We start from the raw sequence: 25562 nt of genomic DNA, 5'->3' as shown, positions 1-25562 counted from the left end.
CTACTCAACTATAGATGATTCCATTCCTTTTCGAATGGTGCTCCGATGTGATGAAAATTGTAAGTGTGTATTTGATACAGTATACTAGCAGGTATATAATAAAACAAGGTCATTCATATCGATTTTATGTGTCTAATTTTCTTTGTGTTTCATTGCTGATATTTAAGATTTTGGTAGATAAAAGAAGTTATCTGTGTCATACTAACAAACTCTTAATTTTTAACTTTGATGATGTTCATTTTTCCTTACCTGGAATCAAGGAGTTTTAGATTTTTTTTCATATCAACACGTACACTATTTAACAACTGTTTGATAATAATACATGTACTAATTACTTTAAGTCACACTATAACACAATTCCTCTTTTTAAAGTGTTAATATTATTTGAAACATTTTGCAATTTTAATTCTCTTCTACTTTTTAAGATTGTTATGTACCTCCAAAGAAGAGGTCTGGAAAAAAAATTGTGCTAAAGATAGACCACGTGCTGCTATCCAAGAACTACTTTCATGGTTCTTTATACTCATTTTGAAGACAACAGTACCTCGCTTTGAATTTGAAATTACCATTTAAAGGTGCAGAATTTAGACATTTTCTCAACAAATGCTTGTAGAGATGTCGCAGGGTGGCTGGCGGCTTCCCAAAATCACTCAATACAGTTTTGTTATATATAGTTTTATTTACAATATGTACAAACACACATACATATGGAGAATCAATGACAACCTTTGCCACTGGGACCACTATTCTCGTGTTGTCTGCCAAAACACACGTTTCTTGTCTACCTGTAAAGTTTTCCTCTTTTACCAAACTCTTGCGCACTACAATGTTTCGACATCCTGAATCTCTCAGTAAAGTAACTGGATGACCCTCAACGTAACCAGCTGAAAGAGGCATTGGTTTCGCTGTAGAATGACATGCTGATGTTAAAACGGTTGTATGGTCACTTACCTGACTATAAATAGACGGGTTTTGACTGTAAATCAGCGCTGCGCAGTTACTTGGATTTGCATCACTACCATTTGTTTGACCTTTCCCACGTTCGTCCTTGCACACTGCTGCACTTGAGTTTTTACTTTTAAATCTGCACTGGGGTGCAATGTGACCATATTTGTTACATACAAAACATTTTCTTTCATTGTTTGGAACAAACCTTGGCTTCTGTTGCTGATGCGGACGTGCATCCTTGGGTTTTTCTGGTACCTTACTTACCTCTGGTTTGTTTACTGCCTTTGAGCACAAATTGATAGCACTAGTATTTCTAGCTTCCCTAAACTGATCAGCTAACATACTCATCTGATCCAATGTCTTTGGAACATTCTGCTTGAGAAATACAGCCAATTCAAAATTACACACATGTAACATTTGATCTCTAAGCATAAGATCGAAAAGAGCCTCAAATGAACAAGTAATTTTGGACATTTCGACCCACTGAGTCAAGTAAGAAGCAAGTCTAACAGAGAACTGAGCAAATGTTCCCCAACTTCAGGTCTACAAGAACGAAATTTCTTTTTAAAACCGTCCTCTGTCATTTCGTACCTACGTAGTAAAGCTGCTTTAAGTTCATTGTAATCACTTACTTTTGACGTTGACATGAGAGCATATACATCTAGAGCTCGCCCTTTCAATAAAGCACTGAGGTGTGTCGACCATAAAGATTGCTCCCAATTCATGGCAGTTGCAAACCTCTCAAACCTTCTCAAATAGCTGTCAATCTCGTCTTTGTTTTCGTCAAAAGGAGGAATTTTCGGTACACTAGGTTTTACCATAACATCACTAACCTTACCTTGTGCACTTTTGTTTGCTAGTTCTAATTCGTGTTCCTCTTGTAGCTGCTTCATCTTCATCTCATGATACATGCGTTCCATTTCTAGCTGATATTCTCGTTCTTTTTCTCTCTGTCGAGCCGCTGCTCTCTCTTCACGCTGTAATTTCTGTTGTTCTGTAACATAATTTCTTAACTCTTCTTTTTCATAACCTAACTTCTCGCCTGCAGCGATTAACTCTTGTACCGAGTCCATTTTTACGGACACGACCTTTTTAACATAACACCTAGACCTTTCTAACACCTTTGTGTGACCACTTATATACTGCACTTCTACATGTACTACTAACGACTCTACTGTACTTTGATTTCTACTTTCTATATACTGTGGCACTACATGTATAAGTACTACTAATGTCACTACTATACTCGGAATTTTACTTCCTACTGAATTTGAAAGTTTGAGATTGGGCGACACAACTGTGAATACTTTTGACTTATTTACCACACTACTTTTACCCTGACCAGTCTCCACGTACTCTGAGGAAGTCCACCCATCACTACTTCTAGAAACCTTCTGGACCCCAAATGACCATGGAACATTGCCTACAATAACAGTTGCAAAAGTGAGAACAATTACAAACTTCATGTACATACAGAATACAATTAGAGAACATGTATGAAATATTCACTAGATTTCAAGGCAAGTAATTCACTATTCTAACTACTTTTATAACAAAGTCTTTTGTATGAATTGTAAAATGTTATCAGTAGTTGTTTTCTTTTTCTTACAGTTTGACAATAAATGTTTTAATTGAAATAAACAGTTAAGCGAGCTTCCTGTAGGATGAATTCAAGTCGTCTTGCTTTAGGACATCAGGCACATCATGTCGGTGACATGTAGATTTCCTCTGCGAGGTTCCATAACTGAAGACACCACTTGTATTTGAAATATGTTTCCAGGTTGACTGTGTATCCTGACTTGTCCTGTGTTAACGTCGATATCCTTGGATATCCTGGGACTGAATTCCTGGGATTGGTATCCCACTTCTGACACCAATTTTGTCGCAGGGTGGCTGGCGGCTTCCCAAAATCACTCAATACAGTTTTGTTATATATTGTTTTATTTACAATATGTACAAACACACGCGTTTCTACATGGCCCAATGGCTTCCTGCTGGATGGCATAAAAGGATAACTGGCCTAAATAAATGGGGCCTATAAAATAAAACAAAGTTAGATACAGACATAATATAATTATACATATAATTGCTCATACTTGTACATTTTGCTGTACATTTACTTAGGTGCATTTTACTGCATTACACATTACATAGTTGCATTTTACTGCACTGTACTTATACTTCACTTCACTTCATACTACTTTACTTTATAGAACTTATACGTTCACACATAAACTAAGTGTATTACTTGTAGACAACCACTTTAAGACGAATACTATACTCCATACTTTATACATACAACACTACGTCTACATTAAACATATACTCATACACTTATACTTTTACTTATAACACATATACTTTACATGAGCAAATACTACTTTGAATCTAACTTACGAATGAAATTATAGAACAAAGTTCTGTGGCCATTTCAGGAATTAAAACCGTCAATAAATCATACAGCTTACAATAATAAATAAAATACACTTACCCAGAATAGGTGGACCTCTGGTCATGAAATTATAGAAACAAAGAACAAAACAGGGGAAACTCGAGCTGTCTTAAAACTCGACTGCTCTGTTCAGTTGCTACGCCCAATCTGATTTCACGGGATTTAAATCGCCAGGTAAAACCTGCTAAACAAGCTTAAAAGTATGGTAAACATATTGGGCAAATAATATCGGTAATATAGTAATCAGATAAAAATATATGGAAATCAAATACGGACATCAATTGTGACATTACCTTCCCCCTTTAAAGAAAAATTACATACATGTAATTTTTCCCAAACACAATTTATGTACAAGATTTTTTTTTTTTTTACTTTTCAAACATAAGATAAAACAAGATAAAATTCTTCATTCATTAACTTTATTTACATACAGTTACTGACGGATTCTTACTGTCTGCTTAAATAATCCGCTCCTACATTGTCCTTCCCTCTGATAGCCCTGATGCGGAATCGGTACGGCTGAAGTGACAATGCCCATCTCATTAGTCTGGAGTTCACCAACTTCGTCTTATTGAAATATACCAGCGGATGGTGATCTGTCTCTAAAATAAACTCTTTGCCATAGAGATACCTGTGAAACTTTTGCACTGACCAAATGATACCCAAACATTCCTTTTCTATCGTTGAGTAGTGTTCTTCACTTGGTTTTAGTTTGCGGCTGGCATAGGCAACAGGGAGTTTGAATTCACCTTCTTCCTGTAAAAGTACTGCACCAATACCCCTGTCGGATGCGTCAGTCTGTACAATGAAAACCTTGGAAAGATCTGGTAATTTCAAAATCGGAGATTGAATAATAGATGCTTTTAGATTTTGAAATGCTAATTCCTGAGCTTCTGTCCACTGAAGTTTACTAGGAGAGAACTTTCTTGTGAGGTCTGTTAATGGAAGAGCTATATGGGCAAAATTCGGGATAAACTTTCTGTAAAAATTTACCAGTCCTAGAAAAGATCGCAGTTGTTTTTTCGTCGTAGGATGGTTCGCCTGTTGTATAGCCGACACTTTATCTGGATGAGGATGTACTTTGTCATCGCCTATGATATGGCCCAAACACTCCAGTTTCCGATAAGCCAAAGAACATTTCATTGGTCTGGCGGTGAGATTCGCTGAACGGAGACGCTGTAAAACCTGAGAAAGCACAGAGATATGTTGATCAAAAGTATGAGTAAATATCAAGATATCATCTATAAAATTATCAACATTAGAAACGTTGTTGAGCACCTCGCGCATGAGACGACAAAAAGTAGTCGGAGCTGTGACCAGCCCGAACGGCATTTTGGTGAACTGGAAAAGACCTTGGGGAGTCTGAAAAGCTGTCATTGGACGGGCAGAATCAGACAACGGCACTTGCCAGTACCCCTTTGACAAATCTAACCGTGAGAAGTATTTATGACCTGATAATTTCGCAAACATTGCGTCAACATCAGGCATAGGCTCCGCATCAAACACAGTAATGCGATTCAGAGCTCTAAAATCGACGCAAAACCGATATGTGTTGTCCTTCTTTGCAACAAGGACTATTGGAGATGAATATGGGCTTTCCGAATATTCTATTACCCCGATTTCTAACATTTTACGTACCTCATCTTTCACCGTTTCCATCATAGCAAAAGGGATTTGTCTCGGACTTACTCTCACAGGTTTATCCGTTGTTGTCCTGATTTCATGTTCAAGCACATGCGTGTGGCCTGGTAATCTGTTAAAACATCATTATACCTGTGTAAAAGATCCATAAGAGTTTGTCTCTCCTCTCTGTTGAGATCTGGATTCACATCTACATCTTTGTAGGATTCTCGAGACTGTACGTGTACGAACTCTGCTTCTTCATCATACTCACCAACTGATTCATCAAACTGAATTTGTTCTGAATCTACAACTGACATAACACATTGAACAACTGGTTCACAACGATCTACATATCTTTTTAACATGTTTGCGTGATAGGTCTTAACTTTTCCCTTCACGTCTAACTGATAGTCTACTTTACCTATCTTTTTCACAATTTGAAAAGGGCCTTTCCATTGCATAAGGAGCTTATTACTATCAGAAGGCAACAAAACCAAAACTTTCTCACCTAGTTTCATATTTGGTACTCTAGCCTTCTTGTCAAAGTACACTTTGTGTCTTTGTGACGCCCTCTTAAGATTCTCCTGTGCCAACTCCCAAGTTGACTCCAATCGCTCGCGGAGATCTAAAATGTACTGGTAGGTAGACTTTACCTGTTGATCTGGAATTTCTTTCGTCCATAGTTCTTTCAGGATGGTCATGGGTCCTCTCACTGTACGACCATATAACAACTCAAAGGGAGCAAAACCCAAACTTTCCTGGGGCACCTCACGATAGGCAAAAAGCACAGTGGGTAGATATTTGTCCCAGTCTCTTGGTCTATCAATACACATACGTTTAAGCATTTGCTTAAGAGTGCCGTTAAAACGTTCAACTAACCCGTTGCACATAGGGTGATACGGAGTAGTTGTTAACTGTTTCAACGAAATGAGTCTACTCACCTCTTTCATGAGCCCGGAAGTAAATTGACTTCCCATGTCTGTAAATATTTCCTCCGGAATACCTGTATAGGAGAACATCTCAAGTAAGGCCTCAGCAACCCGCTCTGTGTCTATTCCTGGAAGCGCCTTCGCTTGTGGATATCTTGTGGCTTAATCGACTAAAGTCAAAATAAAACGATTACCTTTTTCAGTTGGAGGGTGTAGTGGACCTACAATGTCTACAGCAACTCTTTTAAAAGGAACGTCTATTAAAGGCATTCTACCTAAAGGAACTTTAGTTACCGTACCCTTAGACACCGTTCTTTGACATGTATCACATGACCTACAAAATCGTTTAATCTCCGACTGCATTCCTGGCCAAAAGAACTCTGACAAAATCCTAGAAATTGTTCTACTAATCGCTAAATGACCAGACATGATCGATTCATGGGCTAATTTCATTACAATATGACGAAAATTTGATAGGCCTATAAGTTGCGAATAGGTCTTACCACCGTCTTTTTCTGCTGACACATATTCCCTGTACAGAAGACCATTCTTTTCAAACCATTTGACCTTACCATCACGTGAAGTACGACCTTCCTGTGCATATCTGCGTGCTGTTTCGAGTGACGGATCTGACTGCTGTTCTCGCATTATGTCATCTGGGTTGATTTCGTCTTTGACGATTTCTGGAACTTTATGAGGTTTATACTTTTTCTGTTTTTCTTTTACCTGTTGTCTTGTTTCAACCGCTGTAATAGTGTTAGGTTTCCATTCTGGATCCGGATCGTGAGGTTTCCTCGCATTCTTTACTTCACCTATAATCAGATCAAAGACAGGATTTTCCATACACCAACATTCATACTCACCTGATACATATGGAGAATCAATGACAACCTTTGCCACTGGGACCACTATTCTCGTGTTGTCTGCCAAAACACACGTTTCTTGTCTACCTGTAAAGTTTTCCTCTTTTACCAAACTCTTGCGCACTACAATGTTTCGACATCCTGAATCTCTCAGTAAAGTAACTGGATGACCCTCAACGTAACCAGCTGAAAGAGGCATTGGTTTCGCTGTAGAATGACATGCTGATGTTAAAACGGTTGTATGGTCACTTACCTGACTATAAATAGACGGGTTTTGACTGTAAATCAGCGCTGCGCAGTTACTTGGATTTGCATCACTACCATTTGTTTGACCTTTCCCACGTTCGTCCTTGCACACTGCTGCACTTGAGTTTTTACTTTTAAATCTGCACTGGGGTGCAATGTGACCATATTTGTTACATACAAAACATTTTCTTTCATTGTTTGGAACAAACCTTGGCTTCTGTTGCTGATGCGGACGTGCATCCTTGGGTTTTTCTGGTACCTTACTTACCTCTGGTTTGTTTACTGCCTTTGAGCACAAATTGATAGCACTAGTATTTCTAGCTTCCCTAAACTGATCAGCTAACATACTCATCTGATCCAATGTCTTTGGAACATTCTGCTTGAGAAATACAGCCAATTCAAAATTACACACATGTAACATTTGATCTCTAAGCATAAGATCGAAAAGAGCCTCAAATGAACAAGTAATTTTGGACATTTCGACCCACTGAGTCAAGTAAGAAGCAAGTCTAACAGAGAACTGAGCAAATGTTCCCCAACTTCAGGTCTACAAGAACGAAATTTCTTTTTAAAACCGTCCTCTGTCATTTCGTACCTACGTAGTAAAGCTGCTTTAAGTTCATTGTAATCACTTACTTTTGACGTTGACATGAGAGCATATACATCTAGAGCTCGCCCTTTCAATAAAGCACTGAGGTGTGTCGACCATAAAGATTGCTCCCAATTCATGGCAGTTGCAAACCTCTCAAACCTTCTCAAATAGCTGTCAATCTCGTCTTTGTTTTCGTCAAAAGGAGGAATTTTCGGTACACTAGGTTTTACCATAACATCACTAACCTTACCTTGTGCACTTTTGTTTGCTAGTTCTAATTCGTGTTCCTCTTGTAGCTGCTTCATCTTCATCTCATGATACATGCGTTCCATTTCTAGCTGATATTCTCGTTCTTCTTTTTCTCTCTGTCGAGCCGCTGCTCTCTCTTCACGCTGTAATTTCTGTTGTTCTGTAACATAATTTCTTAACTCTTCTTTTTCATAACCTAACTTCTCGCCTGCAGCGATTAACTCTTGTACCGAGTCCATTTTTACGGACATGACCTTTTTAACATAACACCTAGACCTTTCTAACACCTTTGTGTGACCACTTATATACTGCACTTCTACATGTACTACTAACGACTCTACTGTACTTTGATTTCTACTTTCTATATACTGTGGCACTACATGTATAAGTACTACTAATGTCACTACTATACTCGGAATTTTACTTCCTACTGAATTTGAAAGTTTGAGATTGGGCGACACAACTGTGAATACTTTTGACTTATTTACCACACTACTTTTACCCTGACCAGTCTCCACGTACTCTGAGGAAGTCCACCCATCACTACTTCTAGAAACCTTCTGGACCCCAAATGACCATGGAACATTGCCTACAATAACAGTTGCAAAAGTGAGAACAATTACAAACTTCATGTACATACAGAATACAATTAGAGAACATGTATGAAATATTCACTAGATTTCAAGGCAAGTAATTCACTATTCTAACTACTTTTATAACAAAGTCTTTTGTATGAATTGTAAAATGTTATCAGTAGTTGTTTTCTTTTTCTTACAGTTTGACAATAAATGTTTTAATTGAAATAAACAGTTAAGCGAGCTTCCTGTAGGATGAATTCAAGTCGTCTTGCTTTAGGACATCAGGCACATCATGTCGGTGACATGTAGATTTCCTCTGCGAGGTTCCATAACTGAAGACACCACTTGTATTTGAAATATGTTTCCAGGTTGACTGTGTATCCTGACTTGTCCTGTGTTAACGTCGATATCCTTGGATATCCTGGGACTGAATTCCTGGGATTGGAATCCCACTTCTGACACCAATTTTGTCGCAGGGTGGCTGGCGGCTTCCCAAAATCACTCAATACAGTTTTGTTATATATAGTTTTATTTACAATATGTACAAACACACGCGTTTCTACATGGCCCAATGGCTTCCTGCTGGATGGCATAAAAGGATAACTGGCCTAAATAAATGGGGCCTATAAAATAAAACAAAGTTAGATACAGACATAATATAATTATACATATAATTGCTCATACTTGTACATTTTGCTGTACATTTACTTAGGTGCATTTTACTGCATTACACATTACATAGTTGCATTTTACTGCACTGTACTTATACTTCACTTCACTTCACTTCATACTACTTTACTTTATAGAACTTATACGTTCACACATAAACTAAGTGTATTACTTGTAGACAACCACTTTAAGACGAATACTATACTCCATACTTTATACATACAACACCACGTCTACATTAAACATATACTCATACACTTATACTTTTACTTATAACACATATACTTTACATGAGCAAATACTACTTTGAATCTAACTTACGAATGAAATTATAGAACAAAGTTCTGTGGCCATTTCAGGAATTAAAACCGTCAATAAATCATACAGCTTACAATAATAAATAAAATACACTTACCCAGAATAGGTGGACCTCTGGTCATGAAATTATAGAAACAAAGAACAAAACAGGGGAAACTTGAGCTGTCTTAAAACTCGATTGCTCTGTTCAGTTGCTACGCCCAATCTGATTTCACGGGATTTAAATCGCCAGGTAAAACCTGCTAAACAAGCTTAAAAGTATGGTAAACATATTGGGCAAATAATATTGGTAATATAGTAATCAGATAAAAATATATGGAAATCAAATACGGACATCAATTGTGACAAGAGAAAACATTAATGCACAATTTGCATATTTTTTCGGATTTTTTAAGGCTATGCTGAATTCTGTAACCGCGCAGTTCTAAGGAGCATGTTAAAAGCATTTTTCTAAAAATCTATAGATTATATATGCATAATATGCATTCAATTATGCATATGTATTGTATCTTTATCACTAAAGGTGGCCGGGCATCCCCCTTAAATACTTAAAAAGCATAATTTGGCAAGTTAACTCATAAAATGATACATTGTTCATTCACTTTTAAGCTTTGTTTCTACAAGGTATAATTTTAGTCCAAAATTACGGATGGCTTAATTTACTATGGGTAAAATTCTGGTGAATGCTACTGATAAAAACAGCTTGAGAAAGTGTCATGTGAAGATTTTCCTTGAATTAAATAATCAGTCTAAAGAACTTCTTGAATTCAACAACTGAAAAAAACATATATGAGGAAGTAAAATTCATTTTATTGATTGGTAAGGTTTTGAAATTAAAAAAAAAATACTGATGACTAATCTATCCTATTCTCGCATCATTTCACCACGCTATCTTCAGAGGAAATGATATTTTATAGATAAATTCATAAAAGTTCCTGTAGAGTCATGTTCATCTCTAAGTGAAGATCAAGGTTTCTGAAAAACATAACTCTATGCATATAATTTTGCGCAAACTATTGCGAATTAACATAAACAATTCGCGTCAGTTGCAAGTTATATCGCGAAATTGTTGAGTTTGTTACGCGTTATAACGGGAAATTTTCGCGTTTATTCGCGGAGTTTTGCGGTTTTTCGCGAAAGTTACGCGTTAAAACGCGAAAACTTCGCGTTAAATCGCAAAAGTTTTCCGTTGTAACGCAAAAGGTACGTGTTTGTTTTCGAAAGTTTCGCGTCCTTACGCGAAAAATTTTTTTTCAACTTATGAAAATGAGCCTTATTCGCTTTAGTACGTTAAAGATGCTTTCAGTTAAGTTTTAAAACAAATTTTCTGCCCCCCCCTCCCCCCTTTAAAAAAAAGAGACTACCAGACTACGTGCCTGATCTAAAAGTTGTTTTCAGATGGGTTTTCAAACTATTTTTCTGAAGCCCTCCCTTAGAAAAAAAACACAGACTACCAGACTATGTTCCCGCTCTAAAGGTTTTAGATGTCCAGTTGAGGGAAATAAGTATTCGTTTTTAGTGATTTAAGGACTAAAATATGTTTCCCTAACGCAATAGGTATGTAATATCAGTAATAAATGGAAACAATTCATTGCTTGGGAAAACAGTCTATTGGTAGTCGACCCATTTTTTGAAAAATTGTCATGTTTTACCATAATGTTTTAATTTTAAATCAACGAATCTCGTCCAAACCGTACATGTATCACAATGTAATCCAGAAACATGACGTTATTTTTCTTGCGCATTAAAACGTCCCTTGTTATTATGCTTTGTTTTATGGATTAATATTATATATTTGATTTCTAAAGTTTTATTTTGCTATATTTTGCTAGTTATAAGGAGGTATATAATAAATTTATCATTATAACAGTAACTTGATCCGAAGAGCCATATCACGTCGAGTTGACAGGCGCGGATCATCAGATCAAACTCGACGCTTCGCGTCTCGTTAGATCTGATGATCCGTGCCTGTCAACTCGACGTGATACGACCCTTCGGATCAAGTTACTGTTATAATATATGTATATATATATATATAGGTGACAGTTTGGCTTATCACAATGGAGTGAAATTTAGTACCAAGGACCAGGACAATGACTTGAGTACACGCAACTGTGCTATGCAATTTTACGGAGGCTGGTGGTACAAAGACAGCCACTCGACAAACCTGAACGGACTGTATGCACAGTCTGCCTTGTCTGACTGGAAATACCCGATATGGAATCACTGGAAAAGATTGGAAGCATTGAAACAGACTAAGATAATGATCAGACGAAAAGACTAGAGTTAATATATCATAAATCCTGATGTGTTTATGATGAAGTTGATAGTCAAGTTTTGTTACAAACAAGAGTTTTAGCATCTCTGTATGATTTTCTACTCACTCAAAATAAATCTTTATTTAAACAAGGTAATTATTAAAGACCCTACATCTAAATTTCAGAGAAAATCAGGTAAAAAGAGTTAAGGCCTTTAAAATGCAATTGAATTCTATCTTGTAATTTTTATTTAGATAGTTACATACACATGTACCATAGTTAAATACTTACATATAATATCTTTGAATTCTTAATTGTGATATTATAGACTTAAACATTGGCTTATTTAATCGTGTTTTTTTTCTCGACTTGACATATTCACCTTCTTCCCTGGAACTTATGCACCAAATCTAACAATTTTTGGCATAACGGTATTGTTTTTATGAATCGTAACCCTGAATACTGTTTGTTATATCAATTTTTCATCTATAAGTGACCGAAAAAATGTAAATTGAATGTTCCTTGATATTATGATGTTAAAAATTTTGCTGATCATTAGAACTGCTTTAATTATAGGAATTGTAAACATTACATATAGTAAAAAAAAAATTCAGTTGAAATTGTGTCCATGCCCCTTAACAAATCTATCCTATTGATAAGACCTCTTGAACTCCATAAGGAGCCTTTGAGGTGGGACCCAATCCACCAAAAATCAATATTTAAAACTCTCCTTTACTCCTTTTGTATGAAGTAATCAAACTGTTGGCATGATTGTAAAAAAAAACACTGAGTCCTCTACCAAAGTTTTGAGTTTCAAGGTCCAAGGGACAGAGGGTCTGGTACTATAGGACCGGGCTGTTAATCGTATAGTGGAAATGCATTATTTTTTTTGAAAACCTTCTTTTCTGTCCCATTGAATAAATCAATCTATCCAAAAACATAGCTACAATGATCAAGGATGCCTCTTCTAAAATTTTGAATTTTGTGGACCCATGAAGAGGAATTTAGCAGAGGGGGGGGGGGGGGGCTCTATTGATTATTTAGTGAAAGTGCATTATTTCGTCAAACATCGTCTTTTCTCCTGCTTTCTATTATAAAGACTAACGAATTTTTAGTTATGTTGAGTATGGTTTTCTTCCGAGATTGTGAAATCCTTGGCCTCAGGCTCAGATACTCTGGTGTCATATTGGGGCATTATTTATTATACAGCAAGAATTCATCAAATCTTTGAAATATTCTTCTCAGCTCCTTGTTAGTATGTAACGAACATTCAATTGAATAATCATGTCTGTTTTTTTTCCATTGGGGGATGGGGGGTTCTCAACTTCATATCAAATTGATCTTCAATTAAGTGCATAGTTCTGATAGTTCGAAACAATAGAAAAACTATTGTTTTGTTAATAGTCTGCAGGGTGATAGTGATAAATGGGGGCAAGAGGAATTTATTTTATATGCTGTCACTGAGATCTAGACTCATTATTTCGTTGATCCTCATCATCCTTTTTTTCTTGTTTTGGGATAATAAAGCTTTATCCAACAGTTTAATTTAAACTTCTATAGATCATCTAAATTGTATTATACTAAGGCAACTGAGAAGGCCCTTGGACCTCTTGTTTACAAATTAATGTAAATATAAGGAATCACGTTCACGTTTGTAAATAGGAAAGTTTGTTGGGAATGCCAGTATTAATAACGACAGATGGAAGCAAAAGGATATTTATGTATACTGGACTTTTTTTCCAAAAGACAAAATCTCAGCGTTTCCAAATATCGTTTATTCCCTGGCATACCGAGCAGACGAGAGTGATTCATTAAATGTTGTAAAAATAAGAATTTGTAATCAGACATTTTTATATTACCACATTAATGTAGTACAGACAAGAGTTATAATTAGTCAATGCTTCAATACTACATTAATGTTGTACAAAATAGACTTGAATTGTGTCAGTTTTTAAAACAATGTTGTAAAAATTGTATTATGTAATTTTCAGCACATCTGAGCTGAATTCTCAAGTGAGCATTTCTGATCACCTGTTGTCCGTCGTCAGTCCGTCCGTCTATAAACTTTTCGCATTTTCAACTGCTTCTCAAGAATTTCTGGGCCAATTTTAATCAAATCTACTAAAATGTATTTTCTGGGTAAAGGGGAGTTTGAATTGTTTAATAGAGAGGTCCAGTGACCTTACAATGGGAGATTACAGGAAACCTATGCAAAATATTCGTTGATGGCGTAGATTCTAAAGTTTTCAAAACATGACCCTGAAGCCACAATTTGGAATCAAAGCATTACATAGAAATATATAGAAAAAATCTTTAAAAACTTTCTTCTAAAGAACCACTGGGTCAAAAAAGATGAAACTTTTCTGGAAGCATCCTTGGCTAGTGTAGATGCTAAATTGTTCAAATCATAACCCCCGGGGGTAGGATAATGTCACAACAGGGAATCAAAGTTTACAATTCATATGTAGGAAAAAATCTTTTAATTTCTTTCTAAAGAACCACAGGGCAGGAAAAGCTGAAAAATATGCAGAAGCATCCTCGGGTAGAGTAGATTCTAAATTGCCCAAATCTTAACCAGTGTGGATAGTAGAGGCCGCAATTGAGAATCCAAGTTTTACATTTCAATATATAGGGGGAAATGTTTTTATATCTTTTCCTGAAGTATCACTAGGCCAAAATAGTAAAACATATGAACCCTGGGGGTCATAATTGGAAATCAAAGTTTTACATTGAAATATATCCAAAAAAAAAATCTTCCACTCAAGGTACATTGGGCCAGAAAAGATTAAACTTATTTGGAAGCACTCTGGGGAAGTGTAAATTCTAAATTATTCAAATTATGACCCCAGGGGTGGGTGGGACCACAATATTTGAATCTTAAATTTTACATTGAAATATATAGGAAAATATTTCATAAGAACCAATAAGCCAGAAAAACTAATATGTATGTGGTAGCATCCTGCGGTAAAGTGGATTCTAAATTGTTCAAACCATGACCATCCGGGGTGGGGGTTAGGTTGGGGCAACAATAGGTAATGGGGAAAATCTGGTAATGAACAGAAGGGCAAAAGTTACTCAGGTGAGCGTTGTAGCCCATTGGCCTCTTGTAAAGGCATTAGAGACTGCAGTGTTATAAAACATAATGTAATGTAGTTTAGATTTTGTAATCTGTAAAAGTTTTGTGTTTATTTGGGTTACGAAAATCCTAAATATTTTTTATTAATATTAGCATTTGGGGAAAACACGGGTATCTGGAAACACCAGGGGAGAAAAGATTTTTATCTAAAGTTGATTTTTGATAAACCTTAATGACCACAAGGTTTTATATCTGATAAAAACTTAGAAACAAGTTGACGTTTTGAAAAACAAGTTAGAAAAGTTCATTTTAGACATCTGGGTAATTTTGACGGAACGAAAAACAGACGCACGGAGAAACTATATCTTTAACTGTTACGTATAGCTGATTTGAATTGTGAATTTCAGCCTAAAATATCTAAGGAAATTTTTTCCTTGCCCACCGATGGCTATTTTTATGCCTGCCTGCCCAAATTTCATATAAAAAAAATAATCAACTCCCATATAAAGAATAAAAGTCATAAGAAGTGCACAATACATAATAGCATATAAAAAGTCACAAAAACATTACCTGTGACAGGTACAGGTACAAAAAATCCAACACTCCTTCAATAAATGACAATAAATCAAAAAACATTTTTATACATAAAACATTACAAAACTATCAAACAGTTGTATCTAAAAAATGTAATTATTAGTTATATTATTATGCAACAAAATCTTGGCCATTGAAAGGACTAGATATACAGTATGATCTAAACAAAGCAGTGATATGGGGTGTTCATTTGCCACCGTAACAAGGTAGGCTACCGGTATATCAGTTCTCTAACACAAGTCCTGTCATACATGTACATATAGGCCCTATAGGCTGCCTTGTATATTTTTTCCTTATTTAAAAAAATCTTACTGTGTACTTGTAGGCATCTGTGTTTCGTTCCAACAAATAAAGTGAAGCATGTGAAAATACAGGGGTAGATCTAAAAATAATGTCAGAGCTGATGTAAAATTCTTAAGAACCCTCTGTACACTGCGCACTGAAGTGTTCTGATTCTTTGCTATTTTTCTGCATTTAGAGTGATCTGCCCTGGTATTTATACTCTACAAAACAAGCTAATTCAGAGAATTTGTGTCCCCCGCTTAGGGAAAAAGTAAACCATGCGCAGTTCGGGGGAAGGGGGGGGGGGGGGGAGGCGGATCACCCTGACTGAATTTGTAGAATTATTTGATATATACATGTATACTAAAGCATATAAAATATGTCAATATGGATATAAAGATTTGATTGCTTATTCTTAATTATGTGTATAGAAGATTCTTTTTATATGGAATATTTATCACACTGTAATGATGAGTTTGTACAAGCTAGACCTCATGAATTTTTCATTTCACATGCTGAATGCTATCATTTAGTAAAAAAAAAAATAAAATGGATCGACCTGGAATCGAACCCGGGACCTCTCACATGTGAAGTGAGAGACATACCACTACACCACGGAACTGCTGTACATTGACGAAAATTATATGCAAAGATGAAGTCACATACATGTATATATTCACGTTCAATATTGTCAAAATTTTACACAATGCATGGTGTCTAATTTAACCTTTATTAAACAGTTCTAATAGATGTAATAAGAATATAAAGTCCGCCGAGAACCTGTTTAATACATCATAACTCTCCTTCATGCCCCTGTGCTAAAAATAGCGACATGTAATACAATAAAAACTAATAAAACAAACGGGGCGGGACCATTTGAGAGGGGTGAGAAAGGTCCTAGGGACTTTTGCTATAAAATTACATTGCAAAAGCTCAAACCAAACTCCTCTTGAAATATCGCCCGAAAACGATAGTGTTACACTCAAACAGAATAGTAGTATAAGGCGTCTGGATGGGGGGTTCAACTGAGTGCACTTTTTATGCAAATGAGGTCAAAAATGCTGGATTCTGATTGGCTAGGGGATAGGCGGGTCAAGGGAGTGCAGATTGGGGGGTCTGGGGGGATAGCTGGGTCAAGGGAGTGCAGATTGGGGGTCTGGGGGATAGCCGGGTCAAGGGAGTGCAGCCCCTGGGGGGATAGCCGGGTCAATGGAGTGCAGCCCCTGGGAGATAGGTGGGTCAAGGGAGTGCAGATTAGGGGTCTGTGGGGGATAGCCGGGTCAATTCAGTACATATAGCCCCCTAAATACGGGGGTGTTTACACTGTGTTTACATTATATACTATACGCTGCTACTACGATTTTGTCAGCGACTCAAGAATTTAATTATAACGTCACGCTTCACAGTCTACCCAGCCTAGCCTAATCGGTTCAAACTGATTTCCTCAAAACAATAAAAACCTGGATTTTTTACTGAAAACAATTACAAAAAACACACATGGTTTATATACCTTTACTGTAAGGGCCCTGTGCATCAATACGTTTTACCTGCGTTTTTATACCTGTTGCATCATCTGTAAGGGGGCCGTGTGCAAAACATACCATAGACTTACCTATGCATTGTGACGTCATAAACTTGGCAGCGACGTCATGTTAGTCCTTCACAAGCCGCGATGACTGCTTATTTTGACACAATAACACAGACTTTCACAGCGCTTGAGACTTCATGTAATAACAGTATGGTCCTATGGATTTCAGTACCAAAACTGATTTTCTACCGTTTTTCTTCCAAGAAAGTTCTAAACAGCTGAATCCTGGATCAGCCTAGATGTTATTTCACTGGATTATTTAATGAATATTACTCTACTGAGTTACCTGGTTACATGGTAAGTTTTAACAAACTTTTCTTTATACATTTTCTATGAAGGTCATCTTTGTATTTATTCATTATTACTGTGTTATATACCTTATGTTTAGAACATTCATATAAACACTGCCATTGTTTACCCTGAAATACACTAGGACACTAAAAGATCCTTAAAATGTTGATAAATCTTTTTTGCATGAGTTATGATCATATTGTCTCACATTCCTTTTATTGGATCAGTATTCTAAATATTCTTATGAGGAGACTCCTAGCATATCTTATAAAATACAGATACATGCTTTTAAAACAACTAAAGTGATATTCTCAGTTGTTATTTCTAATATTTCTATGAATCTTTAATCACAGTGACCAAAAGAAGGATATGGAGATAATCAATCAGATCATATTATGCCAATGAATCTTTTGTCTCAAATCTTTTTTAATGAAATATACAGAATCTTTTGCCTTATTTGTCACTCATATTTTTACATTCTGGTGCAACAGTGGCCCAATGAAAGTGGGAAAAACTCAGTCTGAGCATCTCTGTAAATCTATAAACATGTGTGCCCCCCCCCCTTTTTTTTAAACCTTCATGTATATACATGTATGTATTTTATTTAGTCAGTGATTTCAAACATCAACATGTAAAATATATATTGAGTACTTTAAAAGTGAATATGCATGATTTTTACACCCTGAATATTCTGACATACTAATGGTGACATCAGTTAAAAGAGTAATTAGTTATGTAAAATTCAGTTTATATGATTGTAAATGGGGTATTTATTCTCAGTTCATGTAAGGTATAATTTGCATGTAACCCAGAGTGTATTTAATATTACTACGATGGGTCATTCTGTGATTGAATTTAAATCAGAAAAAATGTTTACTAAAGTTTGGTAAAATACATATGGTATCTTTTACATTTCTGTCGTGTTTGTCTGTCAATTGTTGCTTTACTTCCTTTGTAAAATGAGGTTAATTTGTGTATCACTGAATATTGTATGCTTTTTTTCAGGATCAGCTAAGATGTTGTTTCACTGGATTATTTAATTGGGCATATAATTGGATAATTCTGGTAAGTTTGTCTTTGTTTTGTTTACATTTTTCCTACGAAGGTCATCTTTGCATTTAACCATGATTATATGGTTTAATTTAATTACTGTGTAATTCTTATGTGATCTCATATCTCTAACATTCATATAAGCACAGTCTTATTTTGTCTAAAATATACTAAGGAAACTTCATATTGTTAATAAGTCCTTTTGCATAAATTATGATATAATGTCATAATTCATTATGTCTGTTACCCATGGAATTCAGACTTACTAAATTGTGATCTATAAGGAATGTAATAAAAGAAAAAGTAAGAATCTACAAAAGGTTTATCCTTGTTTTTGATTCTAGATATGTGGTATATAGCATACATATATTTTCATTTTCACTTTTGTTTCTTAGTAATGAGCTTTTCAAAAAATGTAGGACTACATGTTGTATATGCTAATATCTTTTTGTATGCTGTACTGACAGGTATTAAACAAAATTGAATATGCTGTTAAGAGAAAGTCTGTTAGTGTTTAAAAATTACACTGATAATCATTTTGTATTTGTGATATTAATACAGTAACTGTGCTTCTTTTGTTATCTAAAGATAACATGATGAACTATTTTCATGAACTTTTTAGCACTGTATTTAAACATGCAATGTTTCATGCAGTTCCTTGTCATATTAACAAAATGATTATATTTTCTATACAGTCCTCAACCTGGAAGATATGTTTTATTCCTAACCATCTATAATCCATTCTCTATGAAATTCAGCCTGTCTGCCCAAATTCCTTTGGAAATACATAGTTAGTCAACCAACATAGAAACAATCAAACTTGAAGGTAAAGTTTCAATGAGATATCATTTTAATTTATTTAATTCTGTTTTATTTAAATGTTTCTATTTTAAAATGGATAAAAAAATGGATAAAAAACATCTGATAATGGAAATCAATATCATAAAGATAGTAAGTTTTTTAGCGTCTAAATAAATAATCTGATAATCATTTTATTTATGATATTAATACAGTAGTTGTGCTTGTTTATTATCTATAGATAACATGATGAACTTTTCTCATCTGGAGTTCATGTTAAAAACAATTTTTTGAGATTAAAAACAAATATTTTCATGATCTTTTTTGGTATTGTACATGTTGTATTTAAACATGCAATGTTTCATGCAGTTCCTTGTCATATTAACAAAATGATTATATTTTCTATACAGTCCTCAACCTGGAAGATATGTTTTATTCCTAACCATCTATAATCCATTCTCTATGAAGTTCAGCCTGTCTGCCCAAATTCCTTTGGAAATACATAGTTAGTCAACCAACATAGAAACAATCAAACTTGAAGGTAAAGTTTCAATGAGATACAATTGTAATTTTTATTTATCTATTTATTTATTTATTTATTTATTTATTTATTTACATATGCATTTTTATATTTTTGAATTGATAAGTAAATGATATATGATTTTTTTTTTAAATAAAGAGGGCTTGGTGGTCATGGTCATGTTTAAACTCTATTGATATCCTTTAGAAGAAGAAGAAAAGGCATAAAAATTCATGATCAAATTTTTAAAACTAAAATGTATGAAATTTTTCTTTGCCAAATGATAGTTAACAGCTGAAGATAGCATATTTATAGAATAAGTTAAATATGGCTAATTTGTTAACCCCCAGCTTCCTTAATAGCATAATTGGTGAAGATAGGAAGTTTTGACTTCAATTGCTGATGAATTCTGAATTTTCCATTTAATATTAACATTCTATCAAAGAGAAAGAATACTATAATGTGGCTCATTAGGATGACCAGAAAAGAAATCTTAATGACCCTCTTGACTATGTATAAAGATTGTAACCTTATAACTGATGTAAGATGATCTGATTGTGTGGAAATAAAATTTCCTGGTGTTTCTACTACCCAAGATCTTCTTATGAGTGTATGGGACTGCTGTAATCCTTCTCCTTTTTATAAAAATAATACCTTGGAGCATGACACTTTATTCATAAAAGGCACTTTCAATATCATTTCTATGAGTTTGTGTTCTTTCTTTTTAATAATCTAGTGTTATATCTCCTTTAACCTCATTAATATGTATGCTTCCAACATCTTAGATCTGTCTGTATAGTTTCTTCAGCTCTTTGAACACAAATACCCTGATTCAATCTTTTGAGGTAAACATCATAGAGACATCATAGATGATTATCAGAGTGTATATATCACAATCTTGACCATAAGGTCAATTTAAATGGTCAAAGGCACAACAAATGAAAGTGAAAACTTTTCTTTTCTTTTTTTTTATAAGAATACATTATTTTGTAATAAACAAACACTGGAAAGTTACTCTCATAATGAGCCTTAATGTCTTCCAAGAGTTCAGTTTGGACTTCCTCCATTAATCCTTGTATCTTGTAATCCTTGTATCTCCAATGGTTTTGTGGGCTAAAAAACATGTGTCTTTAACAATCTTTTTTTTTCTGACAACTGTTTTCCCTTATCATCTATAAACTTGACTTCTTCTCTAGTCAAAGGTCTTTCAGGGTAATCCAAGTAATTCTCACCCTCTTTTGGTAATAAATGGTTATATTCTTCATTGGCTTCTTCTGCAATCAAGGGTCTTTCTATGTAATCTCTGATAACATTAGGATCACCCTTTTCTGGACATAATTGGTTATATTCTTCTTGAGAAATGATCTCAATAGTGCCATCTTTTTTATTTTAACTGGTATACCTCTGTCTACATCTTTCTCTGAAAGAATTCTCTTTCCAAACTGAATTTTACTCATTCCTTTACTCTTTTCTTTACTAGAGGTGTTACCCATGGTTAATATGAAAAGTCAAAATCTTATGTTACAACTTGTTTTTATACCCTTTTTGTCTATATGTAGAATTCCATCAGGCTTATATTACATTACATTTTTTTTTTCAACTAAGACATTATTTTTTTATTTTTTCAGGATTCTCTAGTGAGAGGTTATGGAAATGATCTATGTCTACTCTTAGAAAGGTGAAAGACTCTCAGATTATGCAAAGACCAACAGAATATCCTCTCTTGGAACACTGAAACAAGAAAACCAAACTTAAGAGGATGCAGGATTTAAGAAGAACATAAATATGATTTCCATCGAATTTAACCAGTACGATCATAGACTGCGGTTTATACAGGATGACAAAGAAAGGACCCAGGATTGTATGTTTTACTGTCAGACACTGACTATGGATAAAGTGTAATCATTTATCAAACTGAGATCTAGTCAAATCAAGTATTGAAAATATGATTTTCTGATAGCATGAGCTCTTTAAAAACTATTTCTCACTGACCTCAAAGTATCTGAATGTGACTTTTATTTTTACCAATTCATATTGAAGACTGTTGTTATGTATGGGAATTACACATTTAAACCTTTTATTTTTCATCTAATTTTTACAACCCCCTAGAAATTACACAGATATCCAGATGCTGGATTTAATGGTATTATTTAACTTTCCTGGAATTGTAAATATATTTTGTTTGTGTATGTATCATGTTTAATTTTGAATTTAAAATTTGTCTCAATAGGACCCCCATAAAGATGTAAGTGTCCCATAATCTGTGATGCAATAATATCTTGAATATTTGTTGTCATCCCATATACTTCATACTTACTACATAAAGACTGATTGGAGGAATACACTTTGTTGTTTGGGACACTTTATCAAGGTTAAAGCATGAGATTATTGAGAAGACTACTTTGACAATAATTTGTAACTTACAACTTTCACATCATAAGTACATAAATGAAGAATGAATAGGATGAATAAGAGATTTCTTAAGAAATCTTGGATCATGTTTCTCCTGAATAAAAACCAGTCACTGAGATAACTGATATGAGTCTTGCAATAACTTCAACATTTTGTAATAAGTATAGAAAATATGATTTTCTGATAGCATGGGCTCTTTAAAAATTAATTCTCACGGACTTCAGAGTATTTAAATGTGACTTTTATTTTTTGCCAATTCATATTGAAGACAGTTGTTATGTATGAGAAGTATACATTTAAACCTTTTATTTTGCATCTTATTTCTATATCCCCCTAGAAATTACACAGATATTCAGATGCTAGATTTAATGTAATTATTACTTTCCTGGAATTGTAAATATATTGTATTTGTGTATATATGTATGTGTATTGTACCCTATTTTTAAATTTAAAACTTGAAATATGATAAAGGTCCCTTAGTATCCCACTTCAAGATGCAGTTACCCAGTAATCTGTGATGCAATATCTTGAATATTTTTATCATCTCATATACTTCATGCTTACTACACATAACAGCTTATAGTAATACACATAGTTTTAAAGGACACATTTGTCAAGGTCAAAGCATGCGATTATTGAGATAACTACTTTTGAAAGAAGGATATGGAAATAACGAACAGTATTCAATCTCAACGTCCATTAAACAAATATACAAAATAAGAGCAGAGCAAACACGGACCTCCGAAACATCAGAGGTGGGATCAGGTGCCATGGAGGAGTGAGCATCCCCTGCCGACCGGTCACACCCGCCGTGTGCTCGTTGTCATAATCAGGAAATAACGGAAGAAATCCGTGGTCAATTCAGTGTATAAATAATGGACTAACAATTGGTATGAAAAACGTCAGTCAGCATTTCATTCAATGATAAATTGTATTTGCTGACAAGGTCATTGTATCGACCATAGAATTTACGAAATGATGACTTTAAACGAGACTGTTGATATTCTTGTTTCATCAACTTGCTTGTCAATAATTTACCTCGTTTAAGAAATTGTTCATACGTAGAGCATGCTCTTGCGTATCGAATCAACTGAGATATAAATACTCCGTATGCAGGTGATGAAGGTATATTGCTGCATAAGTAAGGGAAGTTGACGATAGAAAAGTTAAAGTCATCACGTTTATCATATAGCTTGGTTGTTAGATTACCATTAGTGTCTTTTTCTAGTAAAATATCCAAGTATGAAGCAGAAGTGTCGGACTCTGTGGTATCTTTTATCTCAAGCTCACCAGGATATATCGTGTCGACGTAGGAATGGAAATTATCATTATTAATTGACAATACGTCGTCGATATATCTAAATGTCGAGTTGAAGGCCACAGCAAGTGTTTTCTTCTTTTCACGCAAAAGATTTTGCATAAATTCTGCTTCATATGAATATAAAAATAAGTCTGCTAATAACGGAGCGCAATTTGTACCCATGGGAATTCCAATAGATTGTTGGAATACCTGGTCTCCAAAAACCACATAGATATTGTCAATCAGAAACTCAAGCATCTTCTTGATGTCAACTTCAGAGTACTTATGTGTGCAATCAGAATCTGTTTTAACAAAATAATTTTTCAAATGACCAATGACGAGGTAAGTAAACTTACGAGTTCCATTTTTGTTGAAGAAGCAGCTGTCAATGATACCAAAAAGCCTGGATTTTAATTTGTCGTGGGGAATTGTTGTGTATAAAGTTGAAAAGTCGTAAGTTTTTATGCTGTTGATTTTTGTAAAGTCTTGTGATTTCAAATTGTCCAAAAGTTCTTTAGAATTTTTAAGTATCCACATCTGATTTACACCACTTCTTGAATATATAGTTGTACAGTACTCTTGAAGTTTTTCCTTCACTACTGTCAATATTTTAGTGAGAAGTAACGAAAGAGGCTTGGTTGAACATTTACTGGAACCTGCAATGTATCTTTGTTTGTAAGGATTCTTATGAAGTTTCGGAATCCAATATATATAAGGTAGTTCAAATTCATTTTGGCTCTGTGGAATATTAAAAGTATTCAAAACTGACAGGTGATTTTGAAGAATTTCTTCCTTAGAAAGAGAAGTATATGTATAAGTAGGATTACCACTTGTAGAATTAAATCCAAGTTCTTCTAGAATGCAATTTATATAATGAGCCTTACAAACGAAGACAATGTTGTTACCTGCTTTGTCGGCAGGAACCAGTACGTACTGATCGTGTAATCTATCTAATTCTTTTTTCACTTCTGGTTTATTGAACACAGAAGGATAGATGGTTTTCATTTTGCCCCTCAATCTTTTAATACGTGACTTTAACATGGATCTGATACATTTAATCCATTCTGACAAGGTGTCAATGTCTTCTTTTTCATATCTAGCCCATCGTCTGGCGTAATTTTCAACAGAATCCATAATATTTATGAAATTCCGACGCCAGTTGAAATCGACCCTAACCCTAACCCTAACCCTAACCCTGAAAATAATTTGTAACCTACAAACTTCACATCATAAGTTAAGAATGAATCGGAGATTTTCTATAGATTTTAAGATCATTTTTCTTCTGGGTAAAAGTCAGTTGGTAAGATTACTAATATGAGCTTTGTAATGTTGAAACTTTAACATTTTGTTATAACCTAGAGACTTTATATCTGTTATATTGGGTGACATGGCATATTCTTTGGAAAGAATTGGAAATGTAAATCAAATGCACAACAAGGATGTTTAAAGACTTTTACTATGTAATACCTAAGAATTCTGTAAAAATTTTTATTATCACTGCATAGATAAAGACTGGTTGGAATAATATAAGTTTTGAACTAAGGTCAAGGGGAAAAACCCATTCATAAATAGATCTGCATGGGGAAGACTCCTCTAGATCTTCATTCAAAAGAAATGAAAGTATTTTTTTTTAAGTTTGAAAGATTGAATGGCAGCATATCATTTGCTTATGAATTTAAAATGAATCCAAACATATACATCTTTAGATGATAACTGTAGAATTTTTTCAATTCCTGGACTTTCTGTCTTGATATTTTCCTTTATTTTCTGTAAAATTTAATGATTGTCTTTTTTAGTTTAGTTGCATTAGTTTCTTTTTGGCATGTAAAAATGACATCATCCAATTTGAAAGAAGTTCATCTACATTTTATATTTAGGAGAGAATTTTTCATCAAAGGTTTCATTTTTGTTTATATGGAATGCTAA

General features: G+C 34.5%; 1 protein-coding gene and 1 long non-coding RNA gene across 2 annotated transcripts in view; both read left to right on the top strand.

The window, feature by feature from the left end:
- The window catches only part of LOC134233969 (ryncolin-2-like), a 32526-nt gene extending 20775 nt beyond the window's left edge, over window positions 1-11751 (top strand). The window contains exon 6 of the mRNA XM_062716020.1: window positions 11507-11751. Within this exon, the coding sequence (XP_062572004.1) occupies window positions 11507-11751 (245 nt within the window). The remainder of the gene's footprint in view (window positions 1-11506) is intronic.
- Window positions 11752-19312: 7561 nt separating this feature from the next.
- LOC134233970 (uncharacterized) lies at window positions 19313-21597 on the top strand. Its single transcript, XR_009985095.1, has 3 exons — window positions 19313-19432; window positions 19815-19945; window positions 21553-21597. It is a non-coding gene; the product is annotated as an uncharacterized LOC134233970 (long non-coding RNA).
- The last annotated feature ends 3965 nt before the right edge of the window (window positions 21598-25562 follow it).

This window comes from Saccostrea cucullata, unplaced genomic scaffold (assembly GCF_032062105.1).
Source record: "Saccostrea cucullata isolate Sc308-1 unplaced genomic scaffold, CSIRO_AGI_Scuc_v1 ctg3950, whole genome shotgun sequence".
Classification (NCBI taxonomy): domain Eukaryota; kingdom Metazoa; phylum Mollusca; class Bivalvia; order Ostreida; family Ostreidae; genus Saccostrea; species Saccostrea cuccullata.
This window is presented reverse-complemented; position numbering and strand designations above follow the sequence as displayed.